Source organism: Poecilia mexicana, unplaced genomic scaffold, assembly GCF_051168715.1.
Source record: "Poecilia mexicana isolate PSO_F unplaced genomic scaffold, ASM5116871v1 scaffold_5, whole genome shotgun sequence".
NCBI classification, from domain to species: Eukaryota; Metazoa; Chordata; class Actinopteri; order Cyprinodontiformes; family Poeciliidae; genus Poecilia; species Poecilia mexicana.
In genome coordinates this window covers 14,324,187-14,348,328 of record NW_028263374.1, presented here as the reverse complement: position 1 = coordinate 14,348,328, position 24,142 = coordinate 14,324,187, and the positions used below count along the sequence as shown (strand labels likewise).

The 24,142-nt window shown below is 38.9% G+C and overlaps 1 protein-coding gene across 1 annotated transcript in view; it reads left to right on the top strand.

Moving 5' to 3' along the window:
• The window catches only part of col7a1 (collagen, type VII, alpha 1), a 71,816-nt gene extending 48,847 nt beyond the window's left edge, over positions 1-22,969 (top strand). Inside the window, exons 87-118 of the mRNA XM_088005585.1 lie at positions 3,300-3,335; positions 3,447-3,506; positions 3,592-3,636; positions 3,719-3,754; positions 4,209-4,244; positions 4,332-4,391; positions 4,497-4,622; positions 4,703-4,774; positions 6,395-6,430; positions 6,530-6,589; positions 6,699-6,743; positions 7,188-7,223; positions 7,397-7,432; positions 7,721-7,777; positions 7,864-7,935; positions 9,433-9,504; positions 10,382-10,417; positions 10,510-10,590; positions 12,231-12,284; positions 13,076-13,129; positions 13,221-13,283; positions 13,354-13,416; positions 13,570-13,686; positions 15,063-15,140; positions 15,623-15,676; positions 15,801-15,849; positions 16,060-16,068; positions 17,929-18,012; positions 19,012-19,140; positions 19,389-19,550; positions 19,903-20,085; positions 20,158-22,969. Coding sequence (XP_087861711.1) covers positions 3,300-3,335; positions 3,447-3,506; positions 3,592-3,636; positions 3,719-3,754; positions 4,209-4,244; positions 4,332-4,391; positions 4,497-4,622; positions 4,703-4,774; positions 6,395-6,430; positions 6,530-6,589; positions 6,699-6,743; positions 7,188-7,223; positions 7,397-7,432; positions 7,721-7,777; positions 7,864-7,935; positions 9,433-9,504; positions 10,382-10,417; positions 10,510-10,590; positions 12,231-12,284; positions 13,076-13,129; positions 13,221-13,283; positions 13,354-13,416; positions 13,570-13,686; positions 15,063-15,140; positions 15,623-15,676; positions 15,801-15,849; positions 16,060-16,068; positions 17,929-18,012; positions 19,012-19,140; positions 19,389-19,550; positions 19,903-20,085; positions 20,158-20,186 — 2,130 coding nt within the window. The 3' untranslated portion in view covers positions 20,187-22,969. The remainder of the gene's footprint in view (positions 1-3,299; positions 3,336-3,446; positions 3,507-3,591; positions 3,637-3,718; positions 3,755-4,208; positions 4,245-4,331; positions 4,392-4,496; positions 4,623-4,702; positions 4,775-6,394; positions 6,431-6,529; positions 6,590-6,698; positions 6,744-7,187; positions 7,224-7,396; positions 7,433-7,720; positions 7,778-7,863; positions 7,936-9,432; positions 9,505-10,381; positions 10,418-10,509; positions 10,591-12,230; positions 12,285-13,075; positions 13,130-13,220; positions 13,284-13,353; positions 13,417-13,569; positions 13,687-15,062; positions 15,141-15,622; positions 15,677-15,800; positions 15,850-16,059; positions 16,069-17,928; positions 18,013-19,011; positions 19,141-19,388; positions 19,551-19,902; positions 20,086-20,157) is intronic.
• Positions 22,970-24,142: the final 1,173 nt, after the last annotated feature.

Genomic DNA, 24,142 nt, shown 5'->3' with positions numbered 1-24,142 from the left:
TATTTCCTCTACACAGTCCATGTCATTGGCTGAATAAAACAACATAATCTATAATGCAACACAAAGCCCCGAAGGTCTTTGTTTTCTGCATCAATACGAATAGCCAGCCTCTTTAATGTACTCGGTTACAACAGGATGGTTCTATGATGAAGCCATCATAGAGCTCCTAAAGTGTAATTTGTCACTGTTAATGGTTCCAAAGAGGAACCATCCCGCTGCTGACACTGGTAGGTCTCCGCCCGCCTGCAGTTTCTGCTCTAACGACTGCAGACATTTGCAAACGCGACCGGTTTTGACTTGACATAAAAAAACGTGCAAGTTCTGCCAGTGAGGATCTTCACTGAGACAAATTTGCCTTGTTGAGTCTCAAAGTGACAGAGAAGGTCACTTGGATTGTTTATTCATCACATCATCATAAGCTGTGTGCTCTCTCCTGTGATCTCTGCCGGACTTAATGGTGTAAGTGGCATCAGTAGGCATCGCCGTCAATATTCTCTATGGCGTCCTATAACCATCGATTAAACTGCAGCCTTCTGTGACGTCTTTTAACACGTCCTCCAACACCGACACTCCTTTGTTTGAAACAAAAAGTCAAACATTTTGGCCTGGTGCATTGCATTTGGATGCAAACACATGACTGCAGTGTTTCCAGAGGCACACAGTGGTGCACCGTCCAGACAGTGGCACAACTTCACATTATTCAGGTGGATGCGAAAACATAAATCCCCCCTCTGCCCCCCCTCCGAGGCGACGCTACGTGGAGTGTAAAACTCGCTACATGTACCTCGTTATGTGCGAGAGGTGAAGGAGCGTGAGGCGCGCTGAACTGTATGGGAAAACATAATCCGCGCGTCGCCCCCTCCAGACGGGGTTTTGGCGCCCCCTCTGGTGCTGTGCCCCTATGCGTTGCATACGCTGCATACCCCCTTTTTGCGCCTCTGCGTCCAGAAAACATGTAAGAATTTAAGATTGGATGTAAATTCATCACAACTGCAAGATGAAACTCCAAGCTAACATTTCAGCTCTAGAGCACATAATTTATTCATACACGGTTTGGGTTACGGCTTCATTAAGTTGTTGGAAATGTTGAAAGCATCGAAGTTGCACTGAATGCAGCGTCTAAATCAATGCAAAACACAGCTGCGCAGAATAAGCTGAAAACATGTACTGCTTTTCATATTTTAACATATATGGTAATTGTTTTTGTCCTGAATGCATTTATTGTAGTTTTCTTTTTTGTATGTGCATCTCTGTTTAAATCTGGTTCTCAATAGTTGACAGAGTAAAATATATTGTGTTTCTTTTTTAATAAAATCCTGTTTTTAGGTGTTTTGATGATAAATAAATAAATAAATAAATAAATAAATAAAATAAATAAATATGTAGAATAAAATAGAATGGAATGTGGTCATATAACCTAATCTGACCTGGAGCTGCTGGTTCTTATCTTTTTTGCTTTACAATGTTTCCAGAAAACACACACTCACACTCACTCGTGCAAGTTTTGTGTTTTGTGAGCAGCCCCACCATTCAACAGATGTCCTGCTGTTCATAATATTGACATGAGTTGTGGTGACATGTGTCTCGACGAGCTCCCCCATCGTTAGCAGGTTCAGCACCTTGGACAGAGCCACGGTGATGCTGTCAGCGAGTTCAGCAGTTTGATAAATGACCAGGCAGCATCTGCTCCACATCTACCTGCTGCTACGATCATCCCTCAGATATACTCGTATAAACACGTAATTAACTGATAAGATGAGATAAAAACTTTGTCCAAAGAAATGGAAATTTCTCAACTGATATATATATATATATATATATATATATATATATATATATATATATATATATATATATATATATATATATATATATATATATATATTTTTTTTTTTTTTTTTTTTCTCCCAGAGAAAAGCTCTTAGCTCTAACCAAAGCGAATATTTTTTTATTTATTTTTTATTTTTTATTTTTTGTATAACATGTAAACTTCTGTTGTTGACATCTTTGTCAGTTTTCAGACACTTTTAAATTGTCCTCATATTTTTTTCAGCCTCATCCTAAAACCAAGAAAACAAACCAGAGCTTTTGGCATCAATAACATTTTATTAAACTATGAATTGTGACCAAATCCAAAGTGCGGCTCTGAAAGAACATCTCTCGCTGAAACAGAACGTGGCTGTGGAAGGATAGCCAGCATTTTTTCTTAGAGCTTTCCTTACCAGAAGAGCATGAGATATTTAAAGCAAGGATGTACCAGACCTTGAGAGCCTTGTTGAGAAAACACTCTAAGTACCTACACTGGACACGCACACACACACACAGAAATATATATATAAAGTGTTCAATATTAATTTAATCAACATGTACCTTCTTATTGAAGGTGTTAAGTAAGGTAAGGAAACTTTATTTATTCAGCACATTTTCAGCAAGAAGGCAAATCAAAGGGCTTTACATGAATTAGAAGGAAATACAACAAAACAACAAGCCAAAGGAAAGAGCAAAAGAAGACAAATGAAAATAAAACAAATCATAACCCCACATTTAAGAATAAGCAGTTTGTCATCTATAAACTAGTTGAGGTTTCTCTGGATCCTTGTTCTGATAATGTTGATCTAATGTAATGGGTAGTTTCTCCAGATAAGCTTTCTCTGGATTCTAAGTTTTTTTCTAATTCCTGAATATATGAACTAGATGCTCATGTTATAAGTACTCCATCATTTATAAGCCAGAATGAGTTTCTCTGGATTATAATTAGCCAAATGTTGGTCTTATTGATGTTTGCTGCGGCCTAACCAAAGCCACAAAAACATTTGAGATAATGCTAAAGATTAGGATGGGGGGGAAAGAGGTCCACATACTTTAAAGAACTGGAGCCAAAGACAGTGAAGCAACATGCCATCAGTTTTTTTGTTGTTTTTTTTAAATCATCTTTGAGAGACGTTTCTTTCATTTGAATCTGTACCTACCAGGGGTATGAATAGTTTTGGGCTTATTTGTAGGTAGATTTTTTTTTAAAACCATTGAATATAATGCTGCTAAGAACAGTGACTTACATACACAACCAGAAAATGTCAATTCCCAACACCTTAGACTCTGAGCAAGGCTGAGATTGCGTTTATTGGATATCCTTGAAAATAACAAGGAGCCGGAGAGGATATTGATGAGTGTTGAAGCTTTTAATGGTAGAGCATTTTGTTATGCATTTACTTATCATAACAATAGCAGGTGTTTTTTTTTTTTTCCTGTAAAAAGAAATCATAGTCATTTTCTGTATTTTTCTTCCCTCCCTCCTCCAGGCTGTGGCTGGACCTGCTGGTCCAAAAGGAGACAGGGTGAGTCACTGTTTATGTCGGCATGAAAGGTGCAAATAAGCTGTTTTTTTTTTTCATTAGAAATAAGAATAGTAGCTCACTGCAGCTGACGGCTGATTCTGTCTGCTGCAGGGTCCACCGGGTGTGACGCTGCCCGGTACGACTGGAGAGCGAGGCCTACCTGGAGAGAAGGTGAGCATGACCAAACGAGCTCGCTCTCAGTCAAAAACACAAAACAAGCTTCAAGCGTCTCTCTTTGTGAACTTCTGTGCTTTAGGGCAACAAAGGAGACAAGGGCCCTGCTGGCATCAAAGGAGAGAATGTGAGTGTATTACAGAACAGAGCAGTGTGTTTTCTCTCACAACATTTTTTTTTTTACAATGTGTTACCTGTCATCATGTAAGGGAGTGGCTGGTGAGCAAGGAGAGCAAGGAGAGGATGTAAGTAATCAGCCTTTACTGCTTGTTCATGATTTCAATTTTGAGTTTCATCTTCAGTTTTTGTAATGAATCAGAGTGAACAACGAAAATGATAAACATCACGTCTTGGTTCATTTATTCCAAGATGCGAAAAGAACATTTATTCAGAAATATTGCCCACTGAGAAATTATCTTTGCACTGTTTGGAGAATCAGTTGATAACTGTGAGTCATGCACTCCACAAATCTCGACTTTATGAAAGAAGAAAACCGTTGCGGAGGAGTTGCAAGAAACTACAAACATGAACATTAAAAAAATGAACTAGCTACATATAAGAGACAATGAAAGGACAGTTTAACTTTAAGGTCAAAGTGTCATCGTTTACTAAACCTCTGTTTTATTGTCTATTGCTGTTTTTCTTGCTGTCTTGTTTTATTTAAAACTCTACAACGTGATCTTGTTTATGTTTTTGCAGGGAGCACCGGGATCACCAGGGCCTAAAGGAGATAAGGTTCATCTTTTACTATGCATTTTCATTATTTCATCTGAATTCAAAGCACTTTGTCAGTGAAAGTAACAACAGAAATCTGTGTTGCAGGGAGAGAAGGGCCTTGGTCAGCCAGGTCCACTCGGTCGAGTCGGGCCTCAGGGTTTAAAGGTGCGTTATGGCTGAGGAAGATCTAAGAGTTTATCTCTACAATAGGCAGTGTCAGTGCAACCGACCGGATGTGCCACAGCATAAAAAACCGTCACCGTATTTTAGGGCGATCCGGGGCTTCCTGGTCCAGCTGGCCCACCGGGCCCCCAAGGGAAGGCTGGAGATCCCGGACTGCCTGGTGTAAGAGGAGAAAATGGACAACCAGGGCCTCCTGGACCCCCAGGAGAAAGGGTTTGTGGACAGTTGCCATATTTTGTTTATCTGTGCCGTGCTTTGGGAAAAGTTTGGAACAATTATGCTTCTCTCTTCAGGGCCTCCAGGGATTTGCTGGCCGTGCAGGAAACCCTGGACCTCCTGGTCCTTCTGGGCCTGCAGGGCAGCCAGTGAGTTCATTTTTAACGTTGCAGAACTCTTTTGTGATGAGCGTCTGAAAGTTTTAAACCAGGAAGTGGGGATCTGTTTTGCCTGCATCTGCCAATCTAATTGTAGCCTACATGAGTGTGATTGACAGCGATAAGACCCTCCTCCTGGCTCTGATTGGTTGTTTCCGACCTGTATTTCTGCAGATGGCAGTAGGTCAACAGAGAGGATGCAGAGGAGCCTGATTTTGTTTTTCATAAATGATCTGTCTCATACCATCAGGACACAGTGACAATTGTAAAAAACATATTTTTCTAAAAGTTATGTACTGCAGCTTTAAAACTGAGGTAAAACTCATTTTTTGTTGATTTTTTTTTTTTTATTTATTTATTTTTTTTTTTTTACATGCTCTTGTCCTCAGTGTCGCTGTTCTCCTTTGGAATGCCCCAAGGCTTTATTTTAGGCCCCAACATATTTTCATTACATCTGTTAACTCTGGAAAACAACATTCCTTTCATTGGTTTGCTGGTCATTAAATGATATTTTTTTCTATTGTAGCAAATAGATCTGCTTAGTGTTGGACAGTAAATCGAAAAGTGGATCAATTGCAGTCACAGCAGCATTATTGTTATTATAACTACATGTTTCCCTGTGATGCAGGCCCAGTCCTACTTCAGTTTAATCTTTATGACTAAAAATACACATATTATCTCAGATGAAGAATAACTTCCTTCATGCTAGTAAATGCAGCTTATAACTTCTTCTATTTGGAAATTCAACAGTGTTGGATGGTGATGAGAGTACGATTAACCTCCTGGCATCTCCTCTGATGAGATAACTTTGGTTTTACTTTGTTGTCTTCAAACCTTTAAAAATCTGGCCTTCTTAGCAGAGCTACTGCAGTACAACAGAATCCTGGTTTTAGCTTCCTGCTACTGGTTCCTGTTTAAGAATTCACAGCGCCACGTTATTTTAGAGAACTTTTATCACTCGTGCACATACCAGACCCGTGGGACCATCAAAACCAATTATTTTCTACAAATTCCTAGTTGCCAGTTATGAAATAGATTTGACATGGCTGTTTTTAGTCGCAGCCCGTAAGCTCTGGAATCGTCTCTGCCAATGTGACTGAACTATTTATAACACCTCTGGAAACGCTTGTGTCTCAGGCTCCTGCTCTGGCTGAGCCTGATACACTGACGTTTGATTTGTGGTGTCACTAATAGTGTTGTTTTTGTTGTTGTTTTGTTTTTTTTATTTATGAGCTCCTGAGATTCATTGTAGACTTACTGTCTTGTTACTTGTTCTGATAGTTTCCATTGTGATTGTATGGACAGCACTCTGTGCAGAGTTTTTCCTAAAATGTCTTCCGTTAAATTGATAAGGTGAATATATATTTTCTATCTAGCTCAGTTTATTTCAGTTCATCTTATAGCACCAACAAATCTATCCTCGAGGAATTTAACAAGACAAATAGGGCCAATTCATATATAACCACACAGATTCTTATTCAGTCCAAATTAAATTATTACAAATCTGATAAACTCGTCGCAATTTAACCATATTGCCAGATGTAAAAGTAGTTACAATGTATCCAATTTAATTCCAGGTGTAATACAATAATATATATATTTCATTTCTAGGGCTCTGCTGGTACTAATGGAGTCAAAGGTGACAAGGTAATTTTTTTTGCAGCTCACAAGCGCGCTACCTCTGTCTTACTACAGGAATGCCAATCGAGCTTATTAAAGGTATAAATGTGTGTCTTCTGGTTCCAGGGGGAAATCGGTGTTGGAGTTCCCGGTCCCAGAGGAGAGAGGGGAGATTCAGGACCCAGAGTAAGAAGCCAGTTATGGGGACTGTAACAGTGTGTGTTTGCACTGAAGAGTAAATTTACATTTGGGTGATGGAAAACTAACTCTGCCGTGTTTGCCTTTTGTGTCACAGGGGGAGGAGGGCCGAGCCGGCTTGGACGGGGACAGAGGACCAGCGGTAAATATCAGAAGTTTCTGTTTTCGTGTGGCACTCAGGAGCATAATGCGGACCACCCGGGTGTTTTCTGAAATGCTTTCAGCACTCTCGTTCTCCTTTCTGAAAGCATGAAACGGTCTTGTTTGGAGGCATAATGGAAGCAAAGAAGCATCTGTCTAATGATTATACAGATGAAGAGCCTTTCTCACAAGGACACAAAATGTTTTCTGGACTGTAAACATATCATTCACTGTGTCTTTTACTCTCAGCGTTTGCGATTTTTAGGGAAGAAGGAAATCACATCAGCCACACGCTCTAAGGGCTCACAATGTTGCGTCTTCCCTTAATTTCCGGTCATTTATTGTCGAACGAGAACAGAAATAATTTCTTAGTGGCAGAAGCAGACATACAGTAGTCATTTTTACATGGAAACATAACGTGTGTTTGTGTTTTTCCAACAATCAGGGCCCACCAGGGATTAGAGGTCTTCGAGGAGAAAAGGTGATTTTCTTTTATTCATTTCTTTTCCCATTTTCACTTATCCTCAGGTAGTCCATCTTCTTCATCTTGAGTTTTCTCTTCGTGTAAAACAGTGAACTAAATTTACAGACACCAATAAATCGTTTCACCTAATCTGTGTTTTTTCTTCTTCTTTTTTTTTTTTTTTTATACAGGGAGACGGCGGACTCCCGGGTGAGAAAGGAGATAAGGTTTGTGCATTTTAATGTGCAGCGAGCGCTGCTGCCATTCACTCTCTCGCAAAAAGTATTTTGTTTTATTTATGCATTTGAAATCAATGGGAAACAGTAGCAGCGCCTGATTTGATGGAGCTCTTTCTCTCGCATCAAGTTGGGTGAATATAATGAATCTGCAGAATACTGATGAGCCGAAATGTGAAACAAACACAGAGTGTGAGAAAACGAACGAGGATAAACACTATTATTTTTCCTCTGTCGGGGACGAAACAGCACTTTCACAGCCTGTCCTGTCGCTCACAGGGGGACACGGTGCTGGTGGGAGGACCACCTGGAGCAAAGGGCAACAAAGGAGAAACGGTCAGCGGACGTCCAGTGGCACATTGTTCTAAGCGAATATTCATTCAGAGAAAATAAGCGCCGGATTTTGCTGTTGTTTAACTCAGGGTGACAGAGGAGTCAAAGGCGGTCAAGGAGAAAAAGGAACGAAAGGTCAAGAGGGTCCATCGGGAGAGCAGGTAAATTTAAGTGGAGGGGAATCGATTGTTTGGTGTTTAACATGAGCAGTTTGAAGATGGTCGCTCTGATTCACAACTCTGTCAGCATTACAGAGTTTTTTAATTTCCTCACAATGTCATCAACATGGAGCATACGACTCTGGTGAAAGGTTTGCACACACTGATGGAGGAAATCGATAGTTTAATTTCTTTAACTATGTGTGAGAATGATTACGAAACAAAATACATGTTAAAAAATAACAAGAAAGAATTAGGTTCACAAGCTTGAATTTAATGTGGATTTTTTAAATTAGACACGAGGGTGCAAATATATACATACTTCCTTAAATGTACAGGTTGCATAGAAACCAGACTTTGTTTTGTTGTTTTTTGTTTTCTTGTTTATTTAAACCAAACCCCTAATTTTTAGATCTTTACAAAGGATCAAAATGATCTTGTTGTACAATTTGATCAGTATGGAGAAGGGTAAGATCTCTGAAGTACTATAGCAACAAAGAAAGTCATTAATAACCGGAGAAAATATGGAACAACACTGATATAAGAAAAAAAACTGGAGTTTTCTCCAAAATTACTAAAATGGGAAGACATAAGCCACTAGGATTAGTGGAGAAGAGATTCATTTTAGGATTCTGGCGTTTTCTTAACCTGATAGGTTTAGAGAACGTTTGCAAGGCAGAGAGAGCAAATATTACCAAGCCACCATGTAGCTGGTTTGTCCATGTGGGCAGCTGCAAATTTAAGTGAAGCTTTAAGGTTTTTATTGTGGGACCGAGCATCCTGCTCTGTCACCTCCCTCCGTATGTGAAATCTGTGTCACTGTAAACAGGGACAGGTGTTGCAGCAGGTTTCTGTTTGTGGCTGGTTTCCTGGATATTTCTGAACATTTGAACATCCATTTTCTTTTCACTTGACAAGGTCATTTAATTGAAACGGGACAAAGTTGGGTGTTGCAATTGGACGGAGATGTAAAATTTGTTTTTGAATTGGAAAAGCCAGACATCTGGGAAAACTGTCCCAAAACTCTGACCTCATCAACCCTGTTGAAAAAAGGGAGTCTTCTTAAAAAGCCAGGTATGTCCCAGAACACCAACCAATTTCGATTATCTCTCCCCTTCTGATAAGAAGGGTGGTAGAATATCCAGAAACTTGCTGACGGCTGCAAAATACACGCTGTTCAGGTGGAATTTGCTGAGGGACATTTAGTGAAAACGTTTGGGGAGGTGTGTATATATTTTAGCTTATATTTATCAATGTGGCTGTGTATAGATTAAAGAAAATCCCAGACAAATTCAAACTTGTCCACTTAATTTTGAAATTCTGTGAGTCTGTATGGATACAATGACATTCATCTCCGCAGCATGTGTGTAGAAATTATGAGGATTATTCAGGTATCAATTAGTTAAATAACTTGGATCAACCATCGGCAAAAGGAAGAAAATTTGTGCAGTTTACATGCTGAAATGTGCCGATTATCAATGTGAGCATATTTGTCATCAGGGTCTGAGAGGAGAACCCGGAGAGCGAGGATCCACTGGTTTCCCAGGGGCCAGAGGCCCCGGTGGACAGAAGGCAAGTGACATCATTTTTAATTAGTAAAACCAAATCTGTCTGAGAAAAATGTTTAGACTGATAAAAACCATCAATTTCAGAACACTTGATTTGAAAAAATAAATAAATAAAGGAAATCAGAGCAGAATGAATAAAAACTCAAAGGAGTGAAGCACAGATGAATTCAGAATTTGATTTAGTAACAAGTTTTATTTTGGCAACATGCAGAGAAAAGGCAAAAATCAACGAGTACCTCTTGAAAAACTGAGTTTTTATGCTGATGCAGATATTTCTGCAGTGGCATTTTTTTAAATCAGCTAAGCTGTGGAAACTCGTGTTACTAAAGCAGTGGCATATATTAATATTTCAACAGCTAATTAAGGACATTGTTGAAAACATAACTGCGTTTAGGGCTGCGCCACATGTCCAGTGACAGTAGTTATATATATATTTTTTTAACTGAGGACAAGAAGGATGCAGTTCTTGCAAGCATATTAGACTGTAAGTGCCATGTATTCAAATGTGCTTGCTTTTAAGATTAAGAGACACAAGCACCAACATGCACACACACCAAATAGTTGAAGGTCACAGGAGCAAAGGCTGTTATTATATTAATGTGCCCTGCTGGATGCAGTCTGTATTTTATAAAGTCAGTCCTGCAGTTAGGCTCACATCTAATGTGCTTTCTGTAGAGCAAACCTGCCCTGGCACATGTTGGTAACCATTTTTCCAAACAGGGTGTGTCTATAATGCCGATGACAAGAAATGTAAAAAAATATATATAAATAATGTTAATTAATAAGTATCATCATCGTCACAGCGTTTAGTAATAATGTTGCCTATCGCAAAGCCTTGGATTTTATCATTGTAAATTTAGTTTTTCTTTGTTTCTGCGCAGGGAGAGGCAGGTGATCCTGGAGTGCCTGGCGAATCGGTACATATTTCCACCCACTTCTCCATGTTCTGTATGTGCATATTTCATTAAGATCAGACACGCTGGACTCTGTCTTGTCGTCTTTCTTCCAGGGTTTACCTGGAAAAGACGGCCTGGCAGGCCGTAAAGGGGACAAGGGGGAAGTTGGTGTCAGTGGACTGAGAGGAATCAAGGTATTGTAGTTGTCTGCGTTGCATTGAGTGTTTGTTTATTATGTGGTTTCAAACTTCCAGTAGTCGTGGGTGATGGCTGCCTCAAGGGTTTGGAGGTGGTTTAATCAGAGTTTAAATCCCCTTTTAACAATTAGGTGTTGTCAAGTGTCAACCTTTCATGCAGTCACATTGTCATCCCAATTTAGAATGGTTTTGTTTTTAATAAAATCACATTTATTGGAATCCCTTTGTTTATTATTTTCAACCCATTTTTACCCATAGCAGAGCACTTCTTCTTTTTCTTCTTCTTCTCTTTTTAACATTTCAAAATGTTGGAACATCATTTCTCTGAGGGATCTCTGATCTTGACTTTTTGCACAGTTTTTTTTTTTTTAGATCCTGAATCCATTGTTCGGGGTTCTTCTCTTTTACTTCCTTCTCTTCAGCTTCCTGACAGCTATTGTCCTGTAGAGACTCCAATCTCAAGAACGTTAATTGCAGTGGAAGAAGTCTGATTTTGTGTCCGATGAATAATTTCCAAGCTGATTTGGCCGTATGTCACAGACTTCTGATGTCCCGAGAGAGACATCTACTGACACGCGTTTTCGGTTTTATGTTGGAGTACAAAAAGTTAGATTTTTTTTTTATTTTAAACCTACAGACATCTTGAAATATTGATTTATTGATTTTTCTTTGGCCTCTAAAAAAGTTCCCAGAGCCTTTTGCTCTGAAGAAAGAAACCGGCCAGCAGCGTCTCATGTTGTCCTACATACTGACGAGTTAGCATGAGATTGTCATCCGCATCTTCATTCTTTGGTCCAAGCAAAACTCACCTGAGGTTTTTGTTGCAGACAATACATCCCGAACACCCAGTTGACTTTCATAAATCATGTAATGGTTGTCATGGCAACTGGGTGACTCCAAGATGCTGCAGTTCTCTTAACAGTGAGCTTTGAAAGCGGCGTTAACCTCTGAGACATCGGCGTAAACCGCACATGGTCTCATTTACAGTTTAGGTAAGTGTTACTGGTTATTAAAGACGAGGAAGAAAATGTCTGTCAAAGAGCACTATGCCTGTTACTACCAGGCATAGACGTGTCACTACTACTTTACCATGTAGTTTTAAAACAAACGCCCTGTGAGCCATGGAAATATAAAGGATTTCACCATCTGTCTGCATTTTTTATAACCGTGCTGAATATAATCAAGTTTCTCTTTGGGTTTTAGACGGCTGCATGTCTTATCATGCTTTTATCGTGTCCTGAGTGTCTGAACACACATTACCTATAAAATAACTTCATCCAGCTCCCCGTCATATATATATATATATATATATATATATATATATATATATATATATATATATATATATATATATATATATATATATATATATATATATATATATATATATATATATATATATATATATATATATATATATATATATTGTTGTTAATGGAAACTCGCTGCAAAAGCTGCTTTATGTATGTGGTTTGTGGAAGTCCATTCTGAATAACCTAAGTGATCAGTAAGAGAACCATCCAGCCAGATGGGTTCTCTGCTCAGCTGCCGTGGTGCATTTATTTCCCCCCCCCACCCCCCACTTAAAGTCTTGCATGCCTTTTATGTCTGTCAGTGATGATCTCTTGTGTTTCCAGGGCGACCGCGGACCCAAGGGGGCTTGTGGATCTGATGGACCCAAAGGAGAAAAGGTTAGCTCCTAAGACAGGGAAATGAAAACCGGATGTGTAGAATAATGCATGAGTGAACCTTTACAGGAGCATTTCAATAGATGAAAATATCATCAAAGATGAACGTCTTTATTATTTCTTTTCAAAACGTTTAACTCACATATAAAGAAACACAGGGGGTGTTTATTTCTGTTATTTGTTATGACTAGAGGAAAAATCAGTTTTTCTGAGAATTAAAATATTAAATAAGAGAAATCCATAAAGGATTTTTTTTAATTGGTCTAAAAAGATTTTTAATAATGTTGAACAACTTAAAAGTATGTCCATGAACTCGATACTTAGAGATATGTTAGCATGAATCAATGCGGCGTGGCATTTTTTAACGGCTGATGTCAGTGGCTGTCAGCTGGAAAACATGATATGCTATGATAGTCTAGGCCATACCAGAACATTTATCTGTTAAACCTCATTTTATTCATTTATTTTTTTCAATACTTAAAATTTTAAAGGGTCTTTTATTAGATTTGATTAACATTTAAAATGTATAACTGTGTGTAATTAAATTCATATATGTAACTTTCACTTTTTGAGTAAATTGATTTAATAAATTAAGAATTTGATAATATTGTAATTTAGTTGTATCTGTCGGCAATGATGATAATAACTGCAAAAATGTCACTATCATAATAAACCTTTTCTATTTCTGTCTAGAGGTCTACATAAAAGTAACAGTGATCTTAAATTAAATGTTTGTTATTTTAATCGTCTGACATCTTTCCATATTTAACTAAACGGTGTGTTTGTGTGTTCAGGGGGATTCAGGCGTTCATGGACGATCAGGCTTACCAGGAAGGAAAGGTGAACAGGTATGAGCGATATCTGCACATAAAAAAAAAGATCCAAAGGTGTTTAATAAGGATTTCCTGCAGCTCATTTTTGCTCTGTTCGTGTTTCCAGGGGGACTTCGGACCTGCTGGGGCGCCTGGTACGCCTGGAAAAGAAGGACTAGTTGGTCCCAAGGTATAAGGCAATATGCTTTCATTAATACTGAAAAATAATCCAGATGTCTAAACTAAAACATTTGACATAGGGAGACAGAGGGTTTGACGGGGCCGCTGGACCTAAAGGAGCTCAAGGAGAGAAAGGTGAAAGGGTGAGTATTCAGGACACGAATCTTAAAGTATCTTCTTCTAATCTAATCATTTGTATTCATTATACATATTCATCCATCATCACTGCGTCTCGCAGCGTCACCTGAAAACCTGAAATCCACAGTGAACTGCGTTTGTGTTTTTTTTTAAAACAGGGAGCGTCTGGTATCCCTGGTCCTCCTGGTCCCAGAGGGGCCGACGGGCCCCCCGGCTTGACTGGCCCACAAGGACTGGCTGGTGCTAAAGGCCCTGAAGGACTCCAAGGACAGAAGGTGTCTCTCCTCTCTGTGGATTAATCTGATTCTACACCTACAGTACATGAATTATTTATAGGGAGAAAAAGACAAAGGATAAACACATCTCAGAAGTCTATTGGTGCGCCAAAAATAGCTTTGGTTCTGAAGTTGGAGTTGACACGATCTAATAATAGGCCTGAGAGTGGAGGAAGGATGTTACGACTGATATAAAAAGATTACAGTCTTTTTGTGTTCCTCCTGTCTTTGTTGTCCTCTTCCTTTTCCACTCGTCGTCTTCGATTGCCATCTATTGCCTCAAGTTGATTGGCACTTTGAAGGGCTCTCAGTGTGACTGGCTTGTCTGGTTCATCATCAAGTTAATAAAGCAAGCTGGTGACGGGGCGCATCGGGTGCCTGTGATGGACGCACCTTTCAGATGGAGACACTATTTTCTGCTACACTGACGAAAAAAAAAATCTTTTGTCTTTACTGATCTTCATTCCTGCAAAAGGGACACGGAAGGTGATAAATAACGATTTAAAGACATTTATAACTTCTACATCATCAGTCACGTTGATGCTGCAAATGGGAAAACTGCAGGAAGACATTGGGAGGGGAGAATCAGAATTTAAAAAAATAGATAATTGAGAACTAAAATGGCCCACCAGTCCAAAATGTTACCAAAGGCAACACCTGAACAGGCTTACAAAGGAAATATATGGTGCCTTCGAAAAGTATTGACAATGCTTGATTGTATCCGACTGATTCATACAAAGATCTGAATAACTGTGGTGAAACTGGACCGATTTGTAGTTTACTTATTTAGCTGCAGTTATTTTCCTCTCGTCTAAATCCTTTCTACTTCATTTAAATAAGAGTCACATGGAAACAACCATCCATCCATGATCTACATTAAAGTTGTGGCTCTTTTGACAAAATGTGAAAAAAAATGGTGCGAGTGCTTTTGCAAGGCAAGGCACTGAAAGGCACTTTTCTTTTTAATCGTCAAAACGATGAGATATATATAAAACTCACACAACCAGCTTTGTCCATTGATTTGAAGCTTCCTTTTTTTTTTTTGTTCACATCCCTTATCGTAGGTGATTTTTGGTCCAGACCATTCTACTACAGCTATATAGCCCAATAAAAAGTAAATTGCAATGCAGTGTGTGAGTGTGTGTTCCGATGCGTGTTTATTGGAAGCAGCATTAATAACTCAGGGCAGCATTTATTTGCCTCGTTGTGCTTTGTCAGTGTTTGACCCTGCTGGCAGTGCACCAGTTTCCTTGAACAAGCCACTGACTGAAAACCTGCTAATCACTCGTACGCTCACACTGGACCATTGTTTTCTACTGTTGAACTCATCGGTGCTTTTTGTTCTCTCCCTCTTATCTGTTTTTACGTTGCATCAGGGGGAGAGAGGACCAGTTGGCCCTGCCATGGTGGGCCCTCGGGGCATCCCAGGAATCCCCGGCGAGCGAGGAGAGCCGGTTAGTATTCTGTCCCTCACTGCTGAGGTTTGTTTTGTTTTACAGAATATATATATGTGTGTGTATATATATATATATATATATATATATATATATATATATATATATATATATATATATATATATATATATATATATATATATATATATTTTTTTTTTTTTTTTTTTCAGAAATGCTTCATTTTTTATTTTTTTTATTTATTGCTTTGACAAGTAGCTTTGATGGTATTTGGACCAAAAAGCTGATTATATAAAACGACACTCAGACTTTAAAGTTTCTTTTGCTCTTGCAGAGCTGCAGCTCAGCTTAGTTCATGTGAGGATGCGACTGTGTTGATGGCTTCAGTGCACGTCACTTTTGCTGATTTAACTTTCCTGCTTTGTTTGCTGATTTTGTTCAAACGTGGAACCTGGCCCGAGTCTATGCAGCCACTTCCCTGAAAGTCTCTCTTTGCATGTCCTAACACCTGTCCACATTGCAGGGAGACATGGGACCAGATGGAGCCAAGGGAGACAGAGGAGAGCCGGGCATGACGGTCAGTGTGGCGTCGTTACCGCAGGGCTCAATGTGAAGACAGGAAATGACACGCATCCGCAGAGTTCTCGCTGTGCTGCTTCATAATACAGTTTCTGTCTGTCTGCCCCTTGCTTTATATTCAGGAGGATGAGATCAGAGAGTACGTTCGCGCTGAGATGAAACAGCACTGTGGTGAGTCCGTCAGCTTACGTTGCAAATTTAAAACAATGTTGTCCTCCAAGCTGAACTCCAAACTCGATAACAGAGCATGAGTCACAGTACTTTTGAAACTGTTTACGAGAAGCCGTGGAAAAACTGCAGCAACGTTGCATTTCTCAAAACTGATCTGTGCCGTTTTCTCTCTTTCTGATTCCCCTCGGTCTGTTTGACTGATCCGCTCAGCGTGTGGAGGTGAGTGAGCCGCCCCACTGCAGCAAGCAAGACAAAAAAGGCTTAGCTACACTGCAGTGAGAAAGTATTTAGCGCTTGTCGACTCCCTTTGTTCTGGATTTTTTTGTGACGCGATAATGTTTCAGATCAGAGAAATACTTCGGTATCGGAGATGTATGTCTCAAGTAAATGCAAAAAGGAGTTTTCAAATTATTCCTTTGTTTACAAAAAAAAAAAAAAAAACACTTTCCAAACCAACCAGGTTGTGAAAATATGTTTGATACAAATGAAATATGAAGAAAAGCATAAATCAAAATCTTTTAAAACTAATTTTGCAAAACTGTATGAACTCATTTGTTGTTATGGAGTCTGCAGTCACTTATACTTGATAAAAAAAAAAGTGTACGTTTCATATTTTATTAAACAAAGTTACTCCACAGACAGTTTTCTTAAGCAATGTGACCCCATGCATATTTCATTTTGATTAATTTTAATACTCCAGGAGTTATTTGCATAAAATTCAACTTGTGCCAGTTTTAATGTAAATAAATAAAAATGCAAATTAGCAAAAACCTCCCAAACGATGGTACTTACCCACTTTCAAGCTAATGTGTTTGTTGTGTAAGTTGTTAATGGATGCAGGACAACACCAGTGTTATGAACCAGCATGAGATAAGTGATGCTGAAGCAGACTGCTAATGAATATGCAGAGAAAGTAGCCAAAGTCAGTTTCTCCTCATGTTTAATCAATGTGTTATTTTTCAGAAAAAAAACACATATATTTTACGTTTCATAATTAACAACCTAACAAAGATTTTAGGCCAATTTTGGAAAGATTGTTTCTGTTGATCAGTCTTGGGAGAAATTGGCGAATCCTTTCATGTGGTGTTTGTGTCAGATTGGTGGATTGATTTTTTTTTTCTTTTTTTTTTTGGTGCTTTTGGGATTGTTCGTAGGTCGTATGGATGAATGTTATGCAGCGGGACTTGAAAGTTTATAAACTCTTTGGATGTTTCTGTCTTTTTGCATAAATGGGATTCAGAACCAGATTGTTTTCTGAAAGTCGAATAAAAAGGATCAAATGAAGTTGAAATGATCCAAAGGAAAAAAAAGTTCAGCTTTTGCTGTATGCATTATATCATGTGAAGAAATGCTGAGAGTTAAATGTTTGCAGTAATTGCTGATTACTTTGGAGGAATTATAGGACAGCTTTTCTTCTCTTTTCTTGCAGCGAGATTTCTTTTGGGTTAAGGTCAGAACTTTAACTTGGCCAGTACAACAAATAAAACTCATGCATATCTTTTAAACCCCACATAGAAGACACAAGTGACAAAAAGTAAAATGATTCATGTGCAGTGAAAGATCCCCAAACCATTTCACTTGCTACAAATATCTCAAATTTAACCTTATATTAGACTATTTCTTCTCTTATTTAGCAGCTGTTTGTTTGTTTTTCATTTAATTTTATTTTATTTTGACAAAGTAATAGTCAGCATTTTCAGCTTTATAAAGTTTTCTTTTGCATCATTCAGAAATCTGCTTCATCCCGCTGTTTAATTATGAGAAGGGAACTTCAGGAGGCTTTAAATTCAACGTTAAATCAGATAAAATCGAGAGGATGAAACGGCACGAATAAGATTTCTGCATTTAATTTTTGAGATCATGAAAATGTAACAATAATGGGTCTCCTTATTATGCAAAAAAAATGCAAAGATTACCTAAACTTTCAAGCATCGGTGCTGCCAAAATGTTATGTCTTTCTTCTTATTTCCTCATTTTATTTTTCTTTTCTGTGTCACCTACCTGGTCGCTCTCGCTCTCCGGATCATCTTTTTGCTCCTTTGCACCCATGTTCCTCTCCCTCCTGCCCGGCTCTCTCAGGTTCAGGCCCTGACACTCGGTCCCAGCCCACACTCAGGGCTCGACCTACTACAGAGCAAGAACTGGTTCTGAACGGTGAGAAGGGTGAGTGTTTGTCCCACGGCTCTGCAGCTGACTTTAGTCTGTTTGTCTGTTCGTTATTAACAAACATGCAAAACCTGGTGGCGAAACAAGTGGAGACCTCTGAGAACTGGGTGGTTTTCTGAGCTAGAAAACAGAGGACTCCACTTTTGACCCAGAGTGTATTTGTCACTTTATGTGAAGACAAATACAAGAGTATGGTTTAATGACAGAGCAATTTAAAAGCTCTGATAAACAAAGTAAAAAAAAAACAAACAACTAAAAAGAACTCCAATATTCATGTTATGCAAGCAGCAAAGTTTTCACTTGAATTTAAGGCAGTGATGACCACAATGAAAGTGCTGTTTTTCACTGAACTTATCTTCTTAGCTTTGCCACATTACTTTGATAGTTTGAGCTTTCAATTATTCACAAATCTCCAGTTTAAGCAAACTCCCTGGTGAGCAGCACTTAACTGTGCTTCTTTAAGTTTCATTGGTCTTTAATCAAAAACTCCAGATCAAGTTTACTAAACACAATCAGTTCAAAGAGTCTAACGCAATGCTTTAAAGGGAATGTAAGACAAAACTACGCACCTTTCAGGATTTCCGTTTGCAAATGTCCTTTACTACTGTGTTAGAATAAACTGCCTTAAACAAAGCATTCAGTTAGATGACACGATAAGCCGTAAACAAGACATATAAGTAACACAGAAACATGAAGTAACATTACATGTTACTTATTAAAAATAAACAAAATGAGCAACACCAATTCCAGTACAAGATGTAGGCCAATGCTTAACTAAATTAATGTTGTTTTTTTTAACAAGTAACGATCATCAAGTTTCATGTTTCTGAGAAAAAGGGGTCTGGAAACAGACTCTGCCGTGGAAAACTTGAAAGGCTCAGAACACACACTCTGTTGGCACTGCGAGTCATCATTACTCTTCACTCTGTCTGAGGGCTGGAGAGTTTCAGAGTCAGATGAAGGATTTTGATCAGTGTGATGCCACTCCTGTGTCAGGCCGGGAGCTGCGTGTGGTGGTAAACACCAACGACCCCGAATACGAGCACATCTACTCCATCGAGGCCCTGGACGACCCCTTGGACGACACGCTCTACTTCTCCACAGAGTCTGCCAATCTCACTGAAGGTACTCTACGTTTAATAAAGTTTTGTAATTTGTGAGTCAAGTTAAAATTTGTGCCTTTAATTCATTTCCAGACAGTTTACCATCTCATCCTAAATGTCTTTGTTTCTGCAGCTGTGCAGCTTCAATCATCCTGTCTCCGTGACGTTCAGTTTGCGTTAGGATGCGTTAGCCCTTGGAATCACTGAACTGTTGGCACGTCTTTGTTTTCTGTCTCTGTAAATCTTTTCCATCTCCGCTTCCATCACCAGGCGAGGATTTTAAAACAAAAGCTGCCAAAGCCGATCCGAGCAAATCAAGCGGCGCTGCCGGCGCTCACAAAAAAGCTGCTGGTCAGAAACAAGTGAGAGTCCCACCTCTGGCCGCAGACAAGTCCAGATCAGTCAGGCCCAAGAGGGCTGTGCAAGAGGAAGGTAAAGCAATTCATATTATTTTTCATTCTGGGTACAAATTCAGGGTGAATTTTGCTGTCCATGTCTGACGTTTGGTTCTGTTTTTATCTTGCAGTAGGCAAGTCGTGTTTGTTAGTGACTTTCTAATAGTTATTCACATGAAGTAGTTGATTTCGTGCATGCATCCAGGTAAAAAAAAAAAAAAAAAGCAATATCTTTGCAAAAAACTTTATTGTACATACCGTGCCTGCTTGTCTCAACCCCCTCGCTTTCACTGCTCCTCTGCCTCTATTCCCTTTTACCAGCACCGCGCTCATCCCTCGCTCTGTTGCCGTTCACTCATGCACACTTTTTACACGCGTGTGTTCTGCAGGTGCGACAGACCTCTGTCTGCTGCCCATGGATGAGGGCAGCTGTCAGAAGTACACTCTGCGTTGGTATTTTAACAGCCAGGTTCGAACCTGCAGGCCTTTCATCTACAGTGGCTGCAAAGGAAACGACAACCGCTTCCTTCACCTGGAGGAGTGTGAGCAGGCCTGCCTCCGGGAGACCGAAGGTACATGAAGGAACAAACTGTTATTAGTCAAATATTAAGGGTCAGGATCTAATTAGGGCTGTGTTTTCGCAGATCCTCGACCCTTACAGACGACACGGTGATTGTGGCTACCTTCTCCTCCGCCACAAGAATGTTTTTAAAGCTCATTATGTTTCAGATGTCAGTAGGTCTTTGTTTATTTATTGCCTCTTTACACCCAGTGGGACTTTACACTGTTTTTCAAAGGGCCGCCTTTCTTCCAAGTGGATATTTAGCGAAACAGAATCATTTTTTCAGTGTAATAACAAATCCTTATTTGTCATTCTGACACTGAAAATTTGTCTTTGTCAATTTTTAAGACTTCACCACTGCAGAGCTAGTCCTCTCAATTAAACATTGCCGCTGCTTTAAGGTGTTTTGGGACCGTCAGTTCACGTACTTCACTGCCAGTAAGACTAACAGGTGCAAATTAAGCAACAACAAAGGCAAACAACTCAGCTCACCTTACAGTGTAGGGATTAACAAGACAACGTTTTACAAGTAATTTAGTTGATTTTTATTTTTCCATGTCTTCATTATCTTTTAATTCACTTTTGGACCAGTGGATTCTGGTCTTTGTGGCCCTGACACTGTTTCACTTCTTTTTTTTTTACCTTTCAAAAGTATTCACACCCTTTTGAACATTTTGCACATTTTGTCATGTTTAAGCCAAAATCTTTAATATATTCTGTTAGGATTTTATGTAATGAATGAACACAAAGTAGTACATAATTGTAAAATGGAAAAATATGAGGCAGGGTTTTAATGTTTTATTTTATTTTATTTTTTTCAAAATTAAATTTTTAAAAATGCAGACTTGGTCTTCAATCCCAGCTGCATGGTTTTTGGGGTATGTCTCTGCCAGTTTTGCTAGATGGATTTTTCTCCTCATCCCTGTTTCCAAATTATCTCAAGCTCAGTAAATTGGATGTAGAGCATCCAATGTTTTTTTTTTAATCTGTCCATACATACTCAGTTGGATTTGACTCTGGGCCATTCTATCAAATAGAGATGCTCTGGCTCCATATGTAGGGGGGGTTTTGTCTGTTGCATCAACCCTTGCCCCAATTTTCAGCCTTTTACAGCCTCTAAAAGCTCAATTATCCTGTATTCATCTCCTTACACTCTGACCAGCCTCCCTGTCTCTGCAGATAAAATTATCCTCACATTGTTTTAGGCATACGGCCACCAGTTTTTCACAAGCGATCCTAATCGGAGCAATTTTCTTTTTGCTTCAATAGAGGACCGATTTATGGAGAGCACTGCTAATCGTTGTCTTGTCAACAAATTCTTCTACCTGAGCTTAAGGTTTCTGCAGCTCCTCCAGAGTTACCGTGTGCCTGTTGGCTGTTTCTCTGAATTGGAAACAGTTTTAGAACCAGTTTAATCCATTTTTAAACTTCCTCACAAATCATCGCCGGCATCTCTGCTGTGGTCCTTGGTCTTCACGATGCTGTTTGTTTTCCATTGGTCACTAACAAACAACTGAAACCTTCACAACTTTATTTAAACTGAGATTAAATTACACACACACACACAGGCGAACTCTACAGGACTGGATAAAGCAATCAGCTGCACTGGATTTACTTAAGTGAATCAGAGCAAATGGGACTCAATGCAAATGAGCACCACATTCTTAGATTTGAATTTAAAAAGACTAAATAATTTGAACTCTGTGGTTGTAATGTGGCAAAATGTTAAAAAGTTCAGTTGCTATGGAAGAATTTGCAGAGCACCGTATGAACGAGGCATGATGGAGAATGCAGTCGGAGAAAAGTTGTGAATTCAGGAACAAAAAGTGAAATAGGTTGAATTTTTTCTGAAATTATCAAACTATTTGCTGATTTTGTAGATAAGACATTTGTGGGTATAATTTCCTAAATTTGCATCCGTCTTTGAGACATTTAAAGATGAGAAAAAGGCAACATTTATTTTTACCCTGTGATTTTAACTGTGTTAAGTGAAAAGTTTTTATTTCTTAAAGTTTTGTTCCATTTAGCTCCTCCCAAGAAAATTAAAATGTTTTTTTTATACATTATGCCTTATTTTTGTCATTTTATCTTTGAATTACGCTAACTAAAAGTAGTTTATTGATTTTTACAATAAAATCTTTTTTTAATTTAGTATTCCAGGGTTATTTAGAAGCGAAAGGCTTTCCACCACCTCATTTAACTTTGAAAGCTACAGCATCAAATTGTTCTTTCTGTAAATGTTCAAAATGTACCTAGTTTATTTTCATAATACTATCCGACTTAAGCTGTGTGCAGTTTTCTATTGCGTTCGTGATGTGATGCTTAAGAACTCAGATAACTTCAGTACGGCTTTAGTAATAACCGTCTGGGTCCAAGTTTGGAGAGCTTGTGTGCACATTTCATTTATTTTCTTCACATTTATTTTTTATCCAGGGACCAATATATGAGGTTTGTCATCTGCTGTACGTTGTTTATTTTTCAGAGTTTTCCATGCAGGTTCTCCAGATGCATAAAAATCTAAATTGAACCACACTGATGCACCGACACATACTCTCTATGTAAAAAAAAAAAAACCAGATGAGCAGGACCAAAATACCCTCCTGTTCGTCACACCGAAATAACTATGCAAGCATGACTATGTTATTCTGGGTATCGTGTTAACATCTGTTTTTAAAAATGAAGTATCAAGCACAGTAATTTGTTGTATATAATGGTGTGTTCATTATTTTGGGGGAAAGTTGTGTCTATTTTCATGACTGCATGTTTACCTGCCAGAGAAAAGGTGCTATTTTTAAACGTATTTTTATACTGTGTGTTGAAGGTGTAAGCTTGTGTTTTTGTGGTTTGTCGGTGTTCAACTATGTATTTCTAATAAAGCAAATGTTTCAGTGGTACTGGTGTCAGTGCTGTTCATCCTCTGTCACAGATGTTTTTGAACTGGTGGAAAAGTTTTATTAACAAATCAGCACCTTGAGAATTAGCTTGAAATCTCACGAAACGGCGACAATGACGAGGCCGTTTCTCAGTGGAGAATTTGAGGAGATAAAAAAAGAAAATTACGAGTGCAGGAGTGTGACTTATTAGTCGTTGTAATTTCATCAGCAGATTTTATTAATGAGAAGATTTTACGGCTGTCAGCCACGACTCCTCCTCCTCCTCCCGTGTTTGCCTTTGCTCCCTGCCCTCACCTGATTTCCCCTGGTTCGTGACACGCTCGCTCCGTATCTGCTTCGTCTGACTTCATTAGACCTCATGCAACTTTATCAACTCCTTCACCTCAGCTTGAATTCGTGTCTTATCCAAGCCATCTCATCAGGTGCGGGCGGTGGTTATATTGGGTAGGACAGGACTGCGGTGCAGGGAGAGAGATGTTACATGTCAGGATGAAGAGGTGGAAAAGCCTCCAAACACGAATGACAAGATTGAGTTAAAAAGGTCTGAGAACTGTGGGAATGTGTGGGATGGAAAATAGTTGCACTTTGTAATAGGCCTCCGTTACTCAACATTGTTTTTGTCTTTGTTTTTTTTTTTTTTGTTTTACTGACCTATTACACTTCCTTTTAAAAACTGGAGTTTCAGACCCCTGCTGTAGAGGCTGGAATCACATAAATGGTCCGATTTAACAAAATGCTAAACGATATCAAGAGAATGCAATGGGATCTTAAGTGTTTCATTCAGCGTTTTATTATGCGAGAACTTACTGTGTAATCATAGAGTAGGCATCAATTTTAAGCTGCCAGTTCTTTTATTAGAAAATAGATGTCGGTGGATAGTTATCCCTAAACAGCTGGGCTGAAACTCTGTTATTTTCTTCACGAGGACATACGTAAAATAAGGAACACTGGTGTCAGCCCTGAATTACGGATGATTACTAAAGATTTCACTTCTTCTTGCTTAGATATTTTGTCTTGGCAAACAAGCCGCTGACGAGACGAGACCTGACGAGAACAAATTGCAGAACACTCCTCCCGGTTCATCATCTCTTCTTCGTTGCTTTTACAATTAAAAGCCTTCATGTGTGCTTACTGCCAGATCTGGACCTATTAGTGATTGCTTTGAGTGTCTTC